Source organism: Urtica dioica, chromosome 8 (assembly GCF_054948205.1).
Source record: "Urtica dioica subsp. dioica isolate 48M chromosome 8, U.dioica_male_clone48M_v1_H2, whole genome shotgun sequence".
In the NCBI taxonomy this organism is placed as follows: Eukaryota; Viridiplantae; Streptophyta; class Magnoliopsida; order Rosales; family Urticaceae; genus Urtica; species Urtica dioica.
In genome coordinates this window covers 316,611-336,512 of record NC_142763.1, presented here as the reverse complement: position 1 = coordinate 336,512, position 19,902 = coordinate 316,611, and the positions used below count along the sequence as shown (strand labels likewise).

General features: G+C 37.0%; 3 protein-coding genes across 7 annotated transcripts; 2 read left to right on the top strand and 1 right to left on the bottom strand.

Annotated features, from left to right (window-relative positions):
• The first annotated feature begins 1,103 nt into the window (after positions 1-1,103).
• GCT (RNA polymerase II transcription mediator) lies at positions 1,104-11,947 on the top strand. Of its 4 annotated transcripts, none has more exons than XM_089622013.1 (23): positions 1,104-1,325; positions 1,856-2,019; positions 2,369-2,442; positions 2,657-2,796; positions 2,931-3,017; positions 3,113-3,200; positions 3,293-3,373; positions 3,801-3,875; positions 3,959-4,038; positions 4,185-4,263; positions 4,380-4,709; positions 5,023-5,082; positions 5,364-5,601; positions 5,740-6,000; positions 6,429-7,778; positions 8,008-8,230; positions 8,335-8,431; positions 8,591-8,678; positions 8,794-8,872; positions 9,119-9,414; positions 9,496-10,507; positions 10,655-11,026; positions 11,119-11,947. In XM_089622013.1, exons 2-23 carry the CDS (start codon positions 1,996-1,998, stop codon positions 11,676-11,678), a joined length of 5,694 nt encoding a protein of 1,897 aa, XP_089478139.1. In that variant the 5' UTR covers positions 1,104-1,325; positions 1,856-1,995; the 3' UTR covers positions 11,679-11,947. The 4 variants fall into 4 exon arrangements, with proteins under 4 accessions (XP_089478139.1, XP_089478140.1, XP_089478138.1 ...); XM_089622014.1 differs by having other exon boundaries at positions 3,798-3,875; positions 4,389-4,709; XM_089622012.1 differs by having other exon boundaries at positions 3,798-3,875; positions 4,383-4,709.
• A 1,263-nt stretch (positions 11,948-13,210) lies between these two features.
• On the bottom strand, positions 13,211-13,847 carry LOC149386881 (arabinogalactan protein 14-like). The gene has a single exon (XM_089621823.1). It carries the CDS (start codon positions 13,715-13,717, stop codon positions 13,535-13,537), a length of 183 nt encoding a protein of 60 aa, XP_089477949.1. The 5' UTR covers positions 13,718-13,847; the 3' UTR covers positions 13,211-13,534.
• A 3,900-nt stretch (positions 13,848-17,747) lies between these two features.
• LOC149386880 (uncharacterized) lies at positions 17,748-19,719 on the top strand. Of its 2 annotated transcripts, none has more exons than XM_089623266.1 (5): positions 17,748-18,097; positions 18,323-18,555; positions 18,853-19,123; positions 19,211-19,288; positions 19,399-19,719. In XM_089623266.1, the coding sequence occupies exons 2-5, from the start codon at positions 18,332-18,334 to the stop codon at positions 19,453-19,455; spliced, it is 630 nt and encodes a 209-aa protein (XP_089479392.1). In that variant the 5' UTR covers positions 17,748-18,097; positions 18,323-18,331; the 3' UTR covers positions 19,456-19,719. The 2 variants fall into 2 exon arrangements, with proteins under 2 accessions (XP_089479392.1, XP_089479391.1); XM_089623265.1 differs by lacking the exon at positions 17,748-18,097 and adding an exon at positions 18,100-18,225.
• The last annotated feature ends 183 nt before the right edge of the window (positions 19,720-19,902 follow it).

Genomic DNA, 19,902 nt, shown 5'->3' with positions numbered 1-19,902 from the left:
TGGAACATGCACAATATCATAATCATGTAAGACACAAACAGTTGAATCCTTAATATATATAAATTGCTAGGCTAGAATCACTATTTGATATAATTTATTCTTTTATTATCTTAACTAATATATTTTTCGATGAACAATAAAATTTTGCGGCAACGCACAAGATATTTAGACTCGTTGGACACTAAAGCATTCAATATAGACTAAAAAAATAAGTACTCGTATGAAGTTTCTCCGTACATGAAAGCAGGCACGAAGCTTGGTGCACTCCAGAGTGGGTTATAGCCCCCTCTCAATTTTTTTTTTTACACTTTTTGCCCATTTTTATTTTATTTTTACATTTTTTTACCCTCAAAATTTACAAATCAGCCCCTTGAATTTTTTGTTGCAAATTAACCCCCCTTAATCTAGATTCTTAGCTTCGTCCATGCATGAAAGGCTTAATTGACTAGATGGAAACATTTTTATAATAAAGTGATAACCTTTTTTTAACAAAAAAATAGTCAATTTAAACGTTTGACATTGTTAAATAGCAAACGTTTGGTAAATGTTAGGTAAATAACCGTAAATAATGATGTGACCTAATATATGAAGGTGACTATTTATATAAAATTTACGTCTATAAATATAAAAAAATAGTTATTTACTTAAAATTCATCAAACGCTAACTATTTAATAATGTCAAACTTTAAATTGACTATTTTCTTAATAGACTTTTTTTTAAAACATCTCACAGTTTCGGTGCATAAGATCAAGATTTTTGTGAGTTTCATATCGTATAATGAAAAAACATTGAACAAAGGTTATTAATGTTTCCATATAGTAGACGAGTCTTTAAATATTGCAAATAGACGGGCTTTGAAAGAAAAAAAAATAGTCTAAAAATAAATATTTAAGATTAAATAAGATTTTTAAATAAATTCAAAAGATTTGAACTAAGCAGATATATAAGATCGAAAGTTCGTAGTTAACTTTTGAGAAAAGACAATTGTACGTAAGCATATATAAGTTACAAAAGAAGAAAGAACAAAAAAGAATGTTAAATTTGAGTGAAAAAAAGCAATTTGCAACAAAATAAACAAATGTGGTTAAAACTTGAAGAGTGAACTAAATAAAGGGATTTGAATTTGCAAGAGAGTAAATTAATCCTTACGACTCGTCGGTCTTCTTCACTCGACCACGACGCGGACGGAACGGACAAAAAAAAAAAAAACGCAGAGTAAAACCGAGAAGAAGAGAAAGACAAAAGAGAGAAGGAGAAGGAGATCGAAGCCGTGGAAGAAGAGGGTTTCAGCCGGAGTTAGAGGCGAGGATTCGTTCTTCTCAAGGTAAACCTTGAGTTTATGCCCTTCTCTGTTCCAAATTTAAAGAGAAGAGCTAGGGTTTTTATTTTGACTCATGATGACATTTAGCTCGTTTGAAGACGGAATCTGTGGTTTGTGATTATATTTTGACATTTGAATGAGTTTACCCTCTCAATTTCACAAGTTTAAGTCCGAGTTTGACACGGAAATTTAAAAATACTCTTCCTTTAATTACACTCCCAGAACCAATATCAAATTTCAATATTTTACTTCAATTTTTATTTGGTGAAATCGGTTAAATTTTCAGATGAAACAAAAACCTATAATAAAAAACTACTCTGGAAGATCGGTTCACTAATTCGTAAAAGAATCTCTTCTTTCGTTTTTCCGCCACGTATTTTGAGCTCTGAATTCCCTCTTCGATCGCTACTCTTTCGCTAATGGTATTGCTAGGGTTTATATTGGTCAGCTGTTTCGATAAAGATCATTATTCTAAGTTATTATTCCTTCAATTTCGTTTAGAAGCAATTTATTTTTCTCTTATTTTGGTGCAGTTGTGAAAGAGCTCTGGGAAACTCACTCTGAGCTTGAGATGTTTGGAGATTTCAGTGGATCAAAGCTTCCGAGGAGTTGATGCTAGTGTTTATAAAAGCTTGGATTGGGAGCTTTAATTTTTGCTGCGATTTTTGTGGAGATGTTGACAAACGTGTTCAAAATTGTAAGATCACTCTGTTCTAGTCAAGTTTTTGGATTCTTGGTTACATACTTGATTACAGAGAAAACTATGTCATTTCTGTAACCTTTTAGTTAAGAGATAGCTAGGATGAGTGAGGCCTGGCTTCAGGCTATCAGCATCTTTTATTATTTATCATTTCCCTATCATAAAGTCCTCATATGCTAAGTTGAATTGAGTTAATAGCGTAACCTGAAAATCTATTCTAAGCATAAGAATAGTGATTTTTGTTGTTGAAGTTCTTCTTTTGCTGAAATAGCTTGGTTGAATTTTAGTTTGTTACCATGTATAGTCTGTTTTAAAGGATTTTGAAATGAACTCTTTCTATTTACAGGGTGGTCTTCATCAAATATCATGGTTCCAATTTCTTCCTCATGATTCCGATTGGATCTCTTTGCCTGATAAAAGGTCAGATTCCAATGCATCTTGTTTACGCGCATTGTTAATAGTTAATGAACATAATAGAATCGGGAAAATATATATTTTTAAGCAAGGTTTGATTTAATGTATCTATCAAGGCAGTGGACCTTTAGTATCACAAGTCAATACATGTATAGTATATATCTAGCAAATCATATAATAATTAAGGACTGAAATTAGACTTGTTTGTGGTCTCGACAAGTGCGAAAGCCGAGCAGAAAGATGGCGCGACAATGGTGGTGCTTTCATCGCATCTGCAACTGCAGAAGGAAGGATATCTAAGTGCATGGACTAATTCCTTTGTTGGCCCCTGGGATCCATCTCAAGGTCTACATAATCCTGGTGAGACATTTACGCATCTGTCCTGAGTGGTCAGTTTGTATATATGCGATAATAAGATAAGAGAAGGTAATCTGTAATGTGTACATGAAATCATGATCGTCTTACTTTCCACCACTTGATATAAACGTGCACAGATGAGAAGATCAAGCTGTGGCTTTTTCTCCCCGGTCATCATTCATCTGTTGGTGAATCTGTTCAAGCTGCTGTGTCACGGCTAAGAGGTACCCATTATTATTCATCTTAATAATTTATCTTATACTAGCAAATCATGGAATTTTGTGTGTGTGTTTTAATGTTTGAACTTGTCTCGAGGAAGTTGTTAAGTCTGGACTCTGGCTGGCTCCGGGAGACTCTGAAGAAGTTGCAGCGGCTCTCTCTCAGGCTTTAAGAAATTGCATTGAGAGGTTGATACTCACTCTATCAACAAACCGATTAAAATACCCTGTGCCCGTGGTCGTAACTTGACTTTTTTTAGTTTTTTTTCTGAAATTGGCAGATCGATTTCTGGACTATCCTATATGAGATTTGGAGACGTGTTTTCTAAACCCCACCCGGCTCAAAGTGAAGAAATTTTCAGGTCGGTAATGCAATCACAGGTCAAGTAGTCGTGACTTGTGAGGCTAACTGAAAGTTTTTGTAAAAAAAAGGCAAAAGAAGACTATCTGGCTTTCTCATTACTCACTGAAATACGTGACTTCTAACTTTTTATTTTTGGAACAAAAAGAATCTTATAGTTTCTGCAATATTTTTTTTTTGTCAATAATTCAGCACGTATAAAATGTTTTAGACTTCTGAGAAACCAGAGAACCTTTTTTTAATAGAATGTAAAAGTTATCATAAGTGATTCGTAGATTTTTATCAATGTGATGCTAACGTGCATCATTCTTTGTTATTGCTTAATCAACTTCGCTGGATGGGTGTTCTCTCCAGTCGTCATTTCCCATATCAAGGTCTCATCTCATAAGAACTAGTCACTAATATTTTTATTTTTACTTTTGTAGAAGAGGCCAGCCTACTCTTGAGTTTATATTTGCTGCCACAGAGGAGGGAATTTTCGTGCATGTTATAATATCCTCAAAGTAATTGATTTTTTTTTTCTCATTCAGCCATGCTTGAAAAGGTTTCATGTTCATGACAAAATAATTTCCATTTGACTTTGTAGACATATACGAGCACTTTCGAGTGGTGACATAGAGAGAGTATCAAAGCAGTCTTCAAGTAGCACCACTCACAGGCTGCCAGGTTGGCTTATGAATTCTAGCCTTTACCTTTTCTGATTTTACTTTTATTTTTCTCACATTGAATAACTCTGGCTATTATGTTTCTGAACTTTCTTCTTTTAAGGATGCATCTGTACTGAGTCTGTTTTAATCCATATATTTTTGCAGTGATTGTTTCTCCTCATGGAATACGTGGCAGACTTACTGGATGTTCTTCTGAGGATTTTGTCAAGCAATTGTATTTCAGGTATATTTTACTCTTTTTTATTTTATTTTATAATTTGGCATTTTTATTTCATTCGATTAGCATCTCTCACAATTACGTGGAAAAAAAAAAAACCTCTTACATGCTATCTTTTCTAGCAGCTCCAGCAAGTTAAGAACTTCAAATGGTTTTGTTGGCCGACCAAATCACATCTCTCGAGGTTCTGCGAGCTGCCAACTGGCGGGTCAGAACTGCTTTGCCGAAATTACCCTTGGCTGCCACAAAGTTGGCGGTGATGGGCGTATAAACTCAAATTCAAATAGGAATGTATCGAAGCATCACGTCGGTGAATCTTCTGCTTTAGGAAGAGCTGATCAGAAGGGAAATTCAGACAATATATCAGTTTATGAAAAAACATTTTTATATCCACCGGAGGCTGTTTTTGTCCCAGTCCTGCAGACATCATTCCCTAAATTTTCTTTGAAAAGGTATTTAGAGTTATTCTAATCCAGTTTACTGTCACCTTTTATGAGATGATATGAGATCTCAGCTAAATACTTCTGTTACTGTTGGCTTATGAAAGTGTCCTTGTTTTGCATTTACTTTTATCATTATGTGAACCTGGTCGTTTCATTGTAGTGCTTTTGATTAGTTTCAACGAGTTCATTTTCCGAAATGTAGAATGATAAGCTTTCCATGCAGTGATGATTTGTAACTATTATGCTGATCTGTACACTCGATTAGATCTCTTCCTAAAACAATTACCACGTGGTTTCTGAACTAAGGCAATTTGTGTTGCAGGTTTTGGCTGCAGAACTGGATAGGACCTTCATTGTCTGTTTCAGCTTTCTTTATGCATTGGTGAGTTCACTTATTTTGTTTTGGGTTTGTCTTTTCAATTTCACTCATTCCTTTCTATTTTAAATGCATCAACTCTTGTTGCTCTTCTCTTTTTCTCATGGCTATATTTGCTCCGATATTCACTAACAATATATAGTCTGTTACTACTCCGCAACGGGGGTACTTGTATCATGTATTTTTCACTGAACATTCATATTCCTTCCACGAATTTATAGCATCTATGCTGATATTAAGTGTTTATTGTTTTTTTTGTTGTTGTTGTTGTGTTGGGTTTGGTGCAGTGCTGATAATGTGGATTATATTGAAGGACTGAGCGAAAGCAATACGAAACGCTTAGACAGCTATAACAGTAGCAGTGACAGCAATAGTAGCAGCATTAGTAGCATAAGCAGCAGTGAGAGTGACAGTGATTACAAGATGGGAAAGGGACCGAATGAGCTCGAGGCCGATGCTGATTCTTTGAGTAGACACTCTGCTTTGTCATCTCATAATCAGCTGGACAGCGATTTCCCCAGATCGGTACTGCATTTATTTGATTATTAAGAAATTGTGATGACCTTTATTTTTCCCTTCCAACTCAGACTAATGCTTACCGAGGTGAGGGTTAATGTATGTATTCGAGCTTTAGCATGATAATGGATATTCAATTTTGAACAGAACTCCAAGCGACCACGAGCAGGGGCAGAATCACTTGGCGGTGCAGCTACAAATGCCCATATGCCAAATGTATACAAATCTGATCACGGCTCTTTAGAAGTTAATAATTCAGGGCTGACAGTAGTTGCGGGTGAGCCAATTGGATCTATATGGGATTGGGACAGTGATGAAAGAGACATGGGTACTGACATTCGAACTCTTCTTCATGAGTTTGGGGATTTCGGAGACTTTTTCGAAAGTGACGTTTTACCCTTCGGCGAGGTACTTCCTTTTCTGATACACTTATACGATAAAGTCTAAATTTTGAGGGCATAAAAGAATTCTGGTCCTAAGATATCCTTATGTTTGGTCATAGCTTAAAATTCAAACTGGGTTTCCCATGAACAGAAGATTTTTGTCACTTCGCGGCATTTTTTCTAACTTAAGAACTCTTGTCCTTTCTGAGAAATTATAGATATTTCTTTCTAATTATAGATAATGCAATTAATTATTGAAGCAGAAATTGCAAAACATACATTAGTATAAGTTGAAAGAAAAATATATATTTTTCCCGTCAAAAAATAGATATTTCTCTCTACTTATAGTAATGTATGCTTGCAGTTTCTGCTGCAATAATCAATTGCATTATCTAGCCGGGTCATTCATATTGGTAACCATTTTGTTTATGTTTACTTTTTTGTATTTTAAAGCCCCCAGGAACTGCAGAATCGCAGACACTCATGTTTTCTGGGCCAGATTGTGGGGATATGCTTGGAAGTCCAGTTGGGATAATGGATGTGCAAGATCAGTTATTATCAACCGAGGGTTTTACGTCATTTGACAGCTTCAACCAGCCTCCTCCATTGGTTCATGATGAGATATTCGGCAACAATCAAGTAGCCATAAACAACACTTCGTCGAGTTTGGTGAGCTATCCTCGAGCATCTTCTGCTAGTGAGTTCGATCATATCATAAAGGCAGAGGCTATGATGACATTTGCTCCCGAGTTTGGAGCAGTTGAAGCCGTTACAAGCGAATTGTCTTCGTCCATCTTCAAAAGCCCGTACTTACCAAAATCCCGAAAAGCGGAAACTTCAAGTTCAAGCTCAAATAATTACGTGTACGGCGCCACACCACCACCCAATTCTCCTGGTCTCGATGGAGCCGATGAAAAGAACGGCGTGGTTATCAATTCGAAAACTGGCACTGTAAAGCAAACTTCAATTGTTACTACTCTCCAGGCGAAGAACTATTACACCGTTGTAGAGAGTGCCAAAAAAGACCACAGTAGATCTCCTAACAGCAGCATCATAACGTCTGATGGATTGTCAACAACAAAATCCAATTCCTCAAATATAATTAAAGCCTGCCAGAAGAAAGCTGGTGATGGTACATTTGATGCTAATAATCTCTCTCTGTCCATGAAAACGGTGCTCGCAACTGAATTAGAGTGCATTGCATTCCAAGCTTCCATGTGTAAGATACGGCACACACTGTTATCTTCAAGTGGTCCGTTGCCAGCAGGTTTGCCTAGGTTAAACCCAAGCTCTGGTACAAGTCGACATCCAAGTGATCCCAGTGTTATGACAGATATCAAATACGAGGTGAAGAAGAAAGAGACCATACCAGTTAGAATCGCTGGTGATATCGACACAGGGATGCTAGACAGCCATATGAACGCTCCTGTTGGTGTTTGGCGCACAGTCAGCGTTCCGAAGATATCTAGACCCCAAAATCCGCAAAACATGGACGCGAGTCCTTCATTGCCTCACAATGCTTTCAACGAGGAGAGTATGCTTTCATATGGGCAAAGGCAACCGCTTCAAGAGTTTCTTGACGGGATACCGTTGCTTGTCCAACAAGCTACTTCCCTCGTTGACCTTGCTCTCGATTCGGACTGCGGTCACGGGCCTTTCAGTTTGCTTGCGCTGCAAGAACAGTGGAGGAAGGCGTTCTCGTGCGGGCCTTCGATGGCTCACGCGGGTTGTGGAGGAGCTTTGGCTTCTTGCCATTCTTTGGACATTGCTGGAGTGGAGTTGATTGACCCTCTTTCTGCTGATGTAAGCGCTGTATTTTGAGCTCTTTTTACTCTCTTTTTTCTTCTACTTCTTCTAAATTGTTGCCTTCTGATTTCAGTTGCACGTTTCGAAAAATGAGTTATTTATTGTAAGAAAGTTAATATAAGGAAAAAAAATACCCGAAACACGGAGACTAGACCATCTAGACATCTCTTGTGCTCTTATTTGATGGATATGCGCTTGATTTGTGTAATCACCTTACTTTTTTCAGGTATATGCTTCGAGCGTGATAAGTTTGTTGCAATCGGACATAAAAACAGCATTGAAATCTGCATTTGATACTCTGGATGGACCATTGTCTGTCCATGAATGGTGCAAAGGACGGAATCAATCAGGCGAAGCAGCCGATGGATATTCTGCTGAATCAACTATGAGTGAATCGAATTCTGGTACTGTAGCTGTCGGTGAACCAATGAGCCCATCTACCGTCAAAGGTAGAGTTGTACTAATGCTATCTGCTTGAAAAATCATGTATCAACTTTGCAAATTCAATTTATCCACCGGTTTGAGCATTGGCTTTGGTTCCTTTTAAATACAGATGGAGGAAAGATGGACGAAGTAGGCCACAGGAATAGTTCAGAAGCAGAACTAAGACCAACAGTTTTTACTATTCCATCACCATCCATACTTGTCGGGTACACCAACTACTAAAATTCCCCCTCTTTTTCATGTGGATTCCTATATTCTACTCAGTAAACCATTCAAAAACTATATTGAGCTTTTAAGATCAGGGCTAGATAGAGATTTTAACCGGTCAGTAAACCAAATTCTCAAGTATTGATTTGTTTGATTAGGTACCAAGATGATTGGCTCAAAGCAGGACCAAACTCGCTGCAGTACTGGGAAAAGGCTCCCTTTGAACCATATGCTCTTCCCAAACCAGTAAGTTTATTAGTTTCCATTACAGACTCTTTGTTTATCCCTGTATTTATATAAACATATTTTTGAAATTAGTTGTATAGTTCTAATTTATTTATTTATAATTTCATCATTGCAGATTATTTACAGTGTAGTTTGTCCGGACATTGATCCCCTTACTTCAGCTGTTTCTGATTTTTTCCAACAGCTTGGGACTGGTAAGTAAACTGTCATATTTCCTTCTTTAGTCACCCAAGAGTCTTGAGCAATTTAGGGAGGTAATAAATAGACTTCTTTCGTAGTATTAGTATTATTGTCAAGAAACTGATTTAAGTTGTTCTAGGATAAGACAAACTTGTATAGGCAAGCTCTAGTTCTAGACATGTTATTATTATGTTGAATATTTCCCTTCCACAGCTTTATGCAATCTTGTGTAACTCTCTTTCCTGGATTGGCATCTCTAGTTTACGAGACATGCAAATTGGGTACTCATTTACCTCTGAGTTCTGGAAATCCAATGGAGGTAGATTCCGGGAAAAGTTCATCTTCTGGATTTGTTTTGCTTGATTGCCCTCAAGCGATGAGGATAGAAAGTGGCAATGCATCACTTGTTGGCTCAATAAGCGATTATTTTCTCTCTCTCTCGAATGGTTGGGACTTAACGAGCTATCTCAAGTCCCTGTCGAAGGCGCTAAAAGCCTTGAAGCTTAATGCATGTATGCCCACAAATGCAAAAGAAGGAAGTAACGGCTCATGTATGGTAAGTGGCCAATTTTTTATATTGCCAAACATGTTTCCTGCTTAGCTGCTAAACAATTAAATTTTTATGCATCTTGTCCAGGTAATATATGTAGTGTGCCCGTTTCCGGAGCCAACTGCAATTTTACAAACAATTGTCGAATCTTCGGTGGCAGTTGGGTCAGTTATTTTCCAATCGGACAGAGAGAGGAGATCTATTTTGCATGGTCAGGTTGCAAAGGCGTTAAGCTGCTCGGCGGCCGTGGACGAATCGTCGATATCAAATGCTTTGGTACTCTCAGGCTTCAGCGTCCCCAAAGTGGTGCTTCAGATTATTACAGTCGATTCCATTTTCAGGGTTACAAGCCCGTCACTCAGTGAGCTTGTAATCCTCAAGGAGGTTGCTTTCACTGTTTACAACAAGGCTCGCCGAATGACACGTGGATCTTCTGGCGAAGCTGTCCATTCGTCGTCTTTGTCGACCAGGTCGCATTCGGCCATGTCAGCACCGTCCCCTGGAATGTGGAAAGACATTGATTCTAGCATGAGGTCAGGCACGTGGGATAATTCGTGGCAAGCGAGACAGGGCGGTCTGGCCTGTGACCCGAACAGAATGGGTGGTGACTTCTTCCTTCAAGACGACAATCGCTGCATGTTTGAGCCGCTTTTTATTCTCTCGGAACCCGGCTCTTTGGGACACGGACAAGCACTTCCTGCTTTTGGGAATTCATCCTCCGAGCCTTCAAAATCGTTGGTGGACGATAATAGTGGGGGATATTTGCAAAGCGGTGATTCCTCATCAAATTCTCACGCTGTTGGATCAGAAATAGATAAGAGTCCTCCGAGCCTGCATTGTTGCTACGGGTGGACAGAGGATTGGCGTTGGCTGGTTTGTATCTGGACAGATTCGAGAGGGGAGTTGCTCGACAGTCAAATATTTCCTTTCGGGGGAATCAGCAGCAGACAGGACACGAAAGGCCTCGAGTGCCTTTTCATTCAAGTTCTGCAGCAAGGCTGTCAGATACTTCAGGCTTGTTCTCCTGATAGCGGTGTCGTCAGGTCTAGGGATTTTGTGATTGCCCGCATTGGTAGCTTCTATGAACTTGAATACCAAGGTAATTTCTGTTTTTGTCGCACCGTTTTCCCTTCCATCGAACTCATTTTGTATAGCCGTTGTCCATGCTTATATAATGGAAGACCAATTGTTCTCAGACTGAATGCTTTTAAAATTGACATTATTTTCTCTCTCTCTCTACAAACAGAATGGCAGAAAGCAATAAATTTGGTGGGTGGGTCAGAGGTGAAGAAGTGGCCGGTGCAATTACGTCGATCCGTGTCTGACGGAATACCCACAAACAGCAACGGACCTTCGTTGCAGCAACAGCAGGAAATGGGTTTGATTCAAGATAGGAATCTACCATCTTCACCCAGCCCTCTCTACAGCTCTTCAAAACCCTCCGGCTTCATGAAAGGCAGTTTGGGGCAATCTGCCGCAAGAAAGCAAATGATGAGCGGGCACACGATGATGGACACCTCAAAGGGCCTGCTTCAGTGGGTGCAAAGCATCAGTTTTGTGGCAGTTTCAGTCGATCATTCTTTACGAGTGGTGTGTCAGGCCGATTCGCCATCCCCAGGTGATCTAAACTTGGACCTCTTTTCTCTCTACATTCTTTTTTTTTTTTTCCGGAAGGGGAAGGATATCGATTTGTGTGTTGTGTTTAAACAGGAATGTCGTCGGCGTATCTGGAGGGATTCATGGCGGTGAAGTCCGTGGGAAGTGCGGCGTGTGGGTATGTGTTCATGCCGTCGCCGAGCATGCGATTCCTTCCACCGACGCCGCTTCAGCTTCCGACATGCCTGACCGCGGAATCGCCTCCGCTCGCCCATCTCCTCCACAGCAAAGGCGTCGCAATTCCCCTTTCCACCGCCTTTGTCGTCTCTAAAGCCGTGCCTTCGATACGCAAGACCAACTTGAAAGAGGAATGGCCGGCCTCTCTTTCCATCGGCCTCGTAGATCATTATGGTCAAGAGAAAAGCGTGAGAGGTGTGACCAATAAAGGGTGTTCGAATCCGGAGCCCTCTAGGGAGTTGGATATGATTCTGGGGTGTGTCGCAGCGGAGCTTCAGGCTCTGTCGTGGATGAGTGTGAGTCCGGCGTATTTGGAACGACGATCCGCTTTGCCTTTCCATTGCGATATGGTCTTAAGACTCAGACGACTTCTTCATTTTGCTGACAAGGAACTTTCTCGTCATCCCGACAAGTCGCAGACTAGGAATTACAAGTAGAGAGGTAGTTGCTAATCTAGATTTTTCAAATTTTTTTTTTTTTTTTTTTAATTATTGATCTATTTATTATAAGTTTAATTGTGGGGAAGATTGCATGCATTACCAAGTAAGCGAAAGTTTAGGGTATGCTTTTTTGTACATTTGGGAATTTTTTTTACCTTGCAGAGGGAAAAAAGAAAGTTGCTAATTTAGTTAGCTGTGAATGTAGATTTAGGGCATGTATATTGAACATGAGCAATCAATTCTGTTTATGTGTACGAGAGTTTTAATTCTTGTAAATTGGTTGATGGTTGATTGCTGTGTTGTGTCGTATTATTCTCCAAGTTGTTTATGATTAAGCTGTGACCGATGTTGGGTTTGGTGATCAACCCTTTGAGCTCGATGCTCAAGTCTAAAGGACACATATTGCTTGGCTTTTGCATGAAAAATAGATGCCACAATTTTTCCATATAATATTTCATCACCCTTTAATGTCCTTTGAAATGTGTCGTCGGTCCATTTTTTTTGTGATTAAGGGGAGGAGCAAAATAACATGGGAAGCATTAATTGATTGGTCCCACTCATTACCTCACCACATTCATGTTGATGTTAATGTTGATAATGTAATAATATCCCAAATTTGTTGATCATAATCTTGTCACATGCATCAAACAGCATCATGAGCTTGCTCCTTTTCAAGGCATGTGGTAGTTCACTTAACTTCATTCACAATTGACATGACTCACTCGGCTTCTTTAAATTCTCACCGCCTTTTTGTAACCATTTGGAAACCTCTAATCCCTTTTGAATTTGATTCCTTTGTTAAGCCCCCCTTTTTTTTCTTGCATAGATGATTTGATATCAATATTCTTTTTCAACAATTCATTTCCACAAATAATTTATACATGGGACGATTAGGGGTGAAGTTTGGCCTTCTTGTGGGTCCTATGCATGTGACATTTGATCAATATACTTCGCTTTTTATATTTATTTTTTTTGCCTCCAAATAAAAAAGCTTCACTTGGAACTTGGAAGTTACAACAAGTAGTAGCAGTATCTTTTGTTTTGAAAACTCAAGCTTCATCACTTCATCTATTAAATTCTCTAGTCACAGTAACTCCTTTTTTTCCTCTCCATTTCCTTCAAAATCTATTATTAAGAAAAGAAAATCAAGCATAGCGGAAAACTAGTAGAAATGTATATTCAGTATGATATTTTAGCAATACAGGATATTGATACTCTCTCTGGATGTTCACATGGTTGGCTACCCCACAGTTTCAGCCTAACGTATTGTTTATTATTGATTACAACATCTCACACACACAAATCCCCATTTTTTGAATCTTTTAAACAATCACAGCTCGTCACAAGCTCTCATTGCCACAGTTCTCATTCATCATTAATAAACCAACTATATGAAACGCTTAGCATTACCTCACATTGATTGATGAATGGTAAAGTACATACATACACACACATGTATACATATACATACATATATATATATATATATGTATATATTGATGACAGTAGAATATTGTGAGAATAGAATATAAAAAAAATGGAATTTTTATTACAGCATAATCAATGGGTAGAAAAAACCATGTAGATATATTACAATGAATATGAATGTGTAAATATAACGAAACCCAATCCAACAACACTATAAAAGTGTTTTTCTTGATGATATCCTTACATTACACCCTTCCCCACTGAATCAAAATGGAAAGTTGCAGAAAGACAACACACATTTAATTTACAAGAATCTCAAAACGTTACACACAATCAATGAATCACACTCTGATAGAGATGTGGTAGAAGTGGAACACAACCAAAATAAATAGAAAGACAGAAGTGTCTAATAAGAGGAGGAAGATCTAAAGAATGAAGGAAAAGGCGATGGCAAGAAGAGAAGCCAAGAAAGTTGGGATGAAAAGAGAAGAGGCATCAGATGATGGGCCCGGCGACGGAGCATCGGCGGCAGAGGCCGTGTTCATGGACGACAATGCCATCATCATCACCACCACCACCAAATTCATCATCATCTTCTTTCCCTCCATTTCTCTCGCTTTGTTATTGGTTGTGTATAGTGAAAAGCTTGGATCTTTATTTCAAAGATTGAATCTTTTTCTGTTTCTTACAACTTGAAGGGCTTTGTATTGTGGGATGTATTTGAGAGTCTTCTGTGACTATATAGGAGAGAGACAAGGACAGAGTGGCATTGCCATTGTTGCCAAACAGCTGTTAATTTGTCTATGTGGGCCCCCACCTTTTGCTGTCTTCTTAACTACTGTTTTTGTCATTTCTATTTTCTTTTAACCCTCTAAATTCATTTCCATTTATTATTTGGGTTACTTTATCACATACCATTCTTTTCTTCTTCTTCTTCTTTTCTTTTTTTTGAGGAAATTTATCACATACCATTCATTTATTCATTATTTCACCAACATTTCTGCTTCTTTTATTGGCAATAAATAAATTTGTGCTTACTCATTTGCATTTGTTCGGTTGTCCTGCGGTGCTGCTAGTGCTAACATGGGTATGTGCAAACTTGCTTTTTTAGTTATAGTTAAATATATTTCGTTGTAATTATTGTCACTTTTCATAATTAACATGATTTCAGGAGTTTTTTTCCTGAATAATTTTTAAGGCTACTCACTTTAGTGATTTGAAATTTGAATTCTAGATTTGTTTTTGTTCATTACAATGAATGATTTCCTGATTTAATTGTTATGCTTAGTATTAGCCTAATATGATATACGTCATTTGCATCATGATTGTTCTCTTACGTACGTGGTTTAAATTTCAAGGGAAAGATAGCTCAAGCAAAAACAAGGTCATGGTTATTTAAATCTTAAAACTTTTCATAATAAAGGGGTAAAAGCAATCAGAGTTTGAAATGAAAAGAGTGAAATCGAAATGAAATGATAGGAGGAACGGTAACGAGCAATAGCAGCCAAAATGGTCTAAGTTTTTGAAGCAATTACAAGTTCGGTGCATTGTCTTTGTCACTTTTGCTTTTATATCACATATTTTGAATGCTGATCCCTCTCGACCCTAATCAAAACCAAAATTTATGTTCAATCAGAAATCATCAATTCAAACTTAAAGGTAGAGTTATCGCGCAAATAACGTTAATTAGTGATTACTTTTAATGATTTATCATCTCACCAACCCTGGATGTTGTTGCTGTTCAAATGGCGTTCAAATTCAACACGCATTTCTACAAAGATTTATTAATTACAGGTGAAGATGGAGAAAATAGTATTTTAGTTTCTTTTCCACTATAATATATAAATATATATATATATATTTATATATGTGTGTGTGTGTGTGTGTGTGTGTGTGTGTGTGTTTAGCAAATGAGCCGGTTCTTGAATGATAGCTAGCATGAATGCCACTACACCTAAAAATAATCAAATAAATTGCACGTATTCACTAAAGTTAGCCCCATTTGAAACTTGAAGAAACTTCGCACTTGTCATTTCTACGAATGACTAATAAATAATAATGCAAATATATTAAGGCATTAAAGTAGAACTGTGACATTTTTTCCTCTAATGAGTCACCAAGACCGGACCAATGGTGTCTACTGATTTGTTTTCTACCTTACAATTTTGATATTTTTAAACTCTTTTTCAACACCGTAAAGAAAAGAAAAAAGTGGTTGCTTTCAAACTAAGGGAACTAGCACGCAAAAGAAGCCAAGTAGTTCAAAATAAAAATATTAGTTAAAAAAAAAAAAGACATATTTGCGTTCGGCTAATTTCTTGCAATAACTAATGTGAAGAAATTAGTGCTCTTTGTGCTCAATTTATCTAAATATTTATCAACCTACCTTTTGCAAATGCTTCAAGAAACCAACATCTTCCTCAAATTGACCAGCAAACTAAAACCCGACCTTTTGGTAGAAATACATATGTGTTCTTATCTTGATTTAAATGTGTATCTGGTAAAGCAAGAACATTGAGAAATAATAACAAACTCAAAAATGAAATGACAGTTTGTCAACAAACTGCATCCATATTTCTTCAAGGAGACCACAATTAAAATGTTTACCGCAGCACGAATCGATTCGAACAACGAAATCAATAATTCCATGTTTGAATTCAGGAGAACCTCTAGTATAGGATTCGATTACACCGGTGTTTCTTCTCAAGTGTTTCTTCTCATCTTTATGAAGAATAATTCTCCAACCAATATGGTTCTTCTTGTTCAGATTCACAAGGATTTTATACAAATTCAATGTGACATCATTAAAGATAGTCGCTCTTTTCACTTACTTTGGACCGATTCTTAAAGATCAAATTGGATATTTGTTTGACCTTTGATACCATGTTGAGTATTGTGAAGTTCCCGAGTTATATGTCAAAAGTCTCAAAATAAATGGGCTTAAAATTAAGGGAATCGGGCCCAATTTTTAGTAAAATTATAAATTTTTCTCAAAATCAACAAAAAAAAAACATCATTAAAAAAAATGTATGAATGCGCCCCACATATGTACTTCAACAAATCTAAAATTTGTTGACATAGCTGTTATTAAATTATCATAATTATCTTGATTATAAGATTTTGGAAAAAAATATTTATATTTACTATTTTTCAAGTCCTAACCCTGGTGTTTATATGAATTGGACTACTTTACCCATTTTCTTGTTTGGGTTATAGTAGACCTTAGGGAAAATTACATAATTAGTCTAAAACGTGCGTCATTTTTTTATATCTCATTCATGTTTTAAAAATATTTCGGCAGTAACCGTTTCACATTTCTCCGTACAAAAATACATTTGTGTTTCAAATTTAGTCAACAATGATTGAAATATAGTAAATATTTATTGAAATCTGGTTAAAAATTGTTGAAATCTATCTAGTTAATAGCTTTTGAAAATTGGTTAGCCGTTATTGAAATTCGGTTAACTGTTATTATGGTTAAAATCGTCACTTTAAAATTAAAATAATTTATGAAAAATAAAAGATTAAACAGTTAATATTGAAAAAATTACGAAAAAAGACTAGAAGATTATTTAATGGAAATACTCTTTAGTAGCTGATTTCATATCTTTTTTTTAATATTATTCGTTGAATTTTTTATTTATCATAATTTTTTTTTTTAAGGCAGCTTAGCTGCAGTGGGGATTGAACCCACGACCTCCACACAGGAGGTGGTGTGGAATTACCACTAGGCTATCCTAGGTATCATAAGTAATTGTTTTAAGGGAAAATATCACATTTATACCCTGTGTTTTAGTGAAATGTCGAGTTTAACCCTCGGTTTTCAAAAATGTCGAGTTCATACCCTCTGTTTAACTAAAATGACGAAATTATACCCTGAAATGAATAACAATGTCACAAATCTCCCTTTCATTGATATTAACTCTTATATAAGAAAAACCAAATCAAATCTAAATCAGTGCCCTAACTTCCAAATTCTCAATTTTGAAATAAAAATAGCCTTAAATTGAAATTAAATAATAAAACTCATACCTCCTAAGAAATGACTTCATTCCGTGTTCGAATTGTAACTCTAAATTCTGGATTCTCTGTTCGAATATGCGATTTTGATGACTATCAACTATCGATGTTTACCCATTTTCCTTTTTCTGTGTTCTTCACGATTAAGAGACTGTTGTTTATTTTTTAGTTTTTAAATAAATTACATATATGGCGCGAATAAATAAAGATAATTGGTGTTTATATATACATATTATAGTCAACGTCAATGAAAAGTCAATAAAAAAAATATTCGTGACACTGTTGTCTATTTCAGGGTATAATTTCATCATTTTAGTTAAACATGGGGTATAATTTCGTCATTTTAGTTAAACAGAGGATATGAACTCGACATTTTTGAAAACCGAGGGTTAAACTCGACATTTCACTAAAACACAGGGTATAAATGTGTTATTTTTCCTTGTTTTAATATTTGAGGCAAGCATTTCATAGCTCACGTGCTCACAGTCTCGATCACGTGCCACGCTCATACACAACAAACAAAAGCGCAAACCCCAACAATACATCCAATGAATCTATCTCCAAAGTCCAACCTCGCGAAATCCAGTCAGTTGGAGGGAGCTCAATCGGACCGTCGATTGTCAATCCAACGACCAGAACTCATTCTAGTTTATCGTCTAGCTATATAACTCAAAAGCAAAGACAAACACACCAGAGTTTCGCGGTGAAGAAGAAAAAGAAGATAACAAGAGAGTTTCATTGTATAAAGCTTCCCTTTTTCTTCTGAGAAATCCAAAAGAAAAAGAAAACGTTTTCGTTTGTTTTCAGTTTTCTCTTCGCCTCTTTCTTTGAAGGGAATTTTATTTCTTCTTCTCCTTCTTCTTCTTCTTCTTCTTCTTCTTTTCTGCCATGTGATGCGAATAAAACAAAATGCAAGCTTTATATTTGTGATTTTGGAGTAGGTGAAAGGCTAAGAATAAGAGTCTCAGGTAGAAAAACAGAGTTTTCTGCCATTTTCTTCTGTCTGTTCAAAACTGATCTCGCGAATTCAGCGAAGCGAATGATAAAACAAAACAAGGCTTTTTTTTCCCTGTGATTATCCTTAGATCTTGTTAAGGTCAGAGTCAGACACACGTTTTCTCTTTTTAATTTCTCATCTTATTCTTCTTCTTTTGTTTTCTCGTGAATAAAGCGAAGATGGGTTTGTGTTTCAGGGGAAAAAAATGGAAAAGGAAGAGAAGAGCCAAAGGGAGAGAGACTTTCTTCTGCAATGGGGTAACCGAAAGAGGCTTCGTTGTGTTAAGCTCAAGAAAGATTCCAACTTTAACAACAACAACAACAATGTCAAATCTTCACCAGAGTGTTTGGATAAGAAGAAATCGAGTTCTTCTCGATTCGCATCTCCTTCTAAAGATCCTTCCTCTTTCCAGCAACGGCTCAACATCAAGTAATCACACTCTCAATTCTTTAACTATATAGAGCCTTGCATTTAAAAAGAGAAAACAAATGATCTCTCTCGTTGGAAACCCTAGAAAGTTTAAAGCTTGATTATCATGTACAAGAAATAGTATGAATATCTTGTTCCTAAAACAAGTGTGAAGTGATGTTAAATTGGTTAATTGCTGGGAAAAAAATAAAGCTTAAAGCTTGATATTGCACGTACAAGGAGCAGTGGTGAATATCTTAACAAGTGTAAAGTGATGTTGAATTGAAGAGTTTGTGTGTCGGTGTTGTGATGAAAAAGTGAAAGGAGTTCGAGCTTGGCGATGAAGGCAGTGTCGCCGGAGAAGGAGGACCGGTATTACACGACGAGGGGCTCGATGGGATTGGATGAGAATAGTGGCAAGCTCTTGGGCTTTGATGTATCTGACAACAATAAAGCCTCTTTTGTTTGGCCCAAATTGTTCATTTCTTTGTCTAGCAAAGAGAAGGAAGAGGACTTCATGGCCATGAAAGGCTGTAAGCCTCCTCAAAGGCCTAAGAAAAGAGCCAAACTTCTCCAAAAAAGCTTACTTGTAAGTCTTTGCTTGCTCAATAATATAAAAACACACAACATCTGAGGATAACCACTTCTGAGATGTTATGTTTTCTTGTGTTGGTAGTTGGTGATGCCAGGTTCATGGTTGTCAGATCTGTGCCAAGAAAGGTATGAAGTTAGAGAGAAGAAAGCTTCTAAGAAGGTACTTTCTTTTTACTCAACCGCATAGGAAGCGAAGAATCTAACTAAATGTCTTGTTGCGTATGTGTAAAAGATTTTAAAAGGTGTGAACTTGACTATCATATGATGCAGAGACCAAGAGGATTGAAGGCCATGGGAAGTATGGAAAGTGATTCAGACCGGGAGTGAAAAGCCATTTTAAGATGACAAGACAACTTTTTTCTTCATATTTTCCTTATTCTTAGCAGTTTTAGGATTCTAGAAGAAATTAAAGGAGAGGGTAGTCGGAATATAGAGAAGGTAGGAAAAAAGAGGCCACAATTTATCTATATATGCCCCTCTAGAATGGGTAGGGGATTTTGAGATTGAAAAAGTAAATTGACATTCTTTAGCCTCTGGGGCTGCATTTTGCTATAATATCTATGCTCGCTCACTTTGTGGTGCTTCTTCCCACATTTCATGTGATGTGAGAACCCCTAAAAAACACAGCCCATCAAGGCAACACTTTTCTTTCTTTCTTGAGGATTGTTACCGATTCAAATTTCAATTTTGGAGTTGGCCTTTAAGATTTGTTCGCTTGGAATCCGTTTACACTTCCATATCTATAGACCTAAAGAGTGATGATGTTACTTCATG

Coding starts and splice junctions, on each gene's coding strand:
- GCT (XM_089622011.1), top strand. CDS start 1,996: ATGTTGACAAACGTGTTCAAAATT. Junction 2,443..2,656: donor ATCTCTTTGCCTGATAAAAG/GTCAGATTCCAA, acceptor GGTCTCGACAAG/TGCGAAAGCCGAGCAGAAAG. Junction 10,508..10,654: donor CTATGAACTTGAATACCAAG/GTAATTTCTGTT, acceptor CTCTACAAACAG/AATGGCAGAAAGCAATAAAT.
- LOC149386881 (XM_089621823.1), bottom strand. CDS start 13,717: ATGGAGGGAAAGAAGATGATGATGAATTTGGTGGTGGTGGTGATGATG.
- LOC149386880 (XM_089623266.1), top strand. CDS start 18,332: ATGGAAAAGGAAGAGAAGAGCCAAAGGGAGAGAGACTTTCTTCTGCAA. Junction 19,124..19,210: donor TTCTCCAAAAAAGCTTACTT/GTAAGTCTTTGC, acceptor TTGTGTTGGTAG/TTGGTGATGCCAGGTTCATG. Junction 19,289..19,398: donor AGAAGAAAGCTTCTAAGAAG/GTACTTTCTTTT, acceptor CATATGATGCAG/AGACCAAGAGGATTGAAGGC.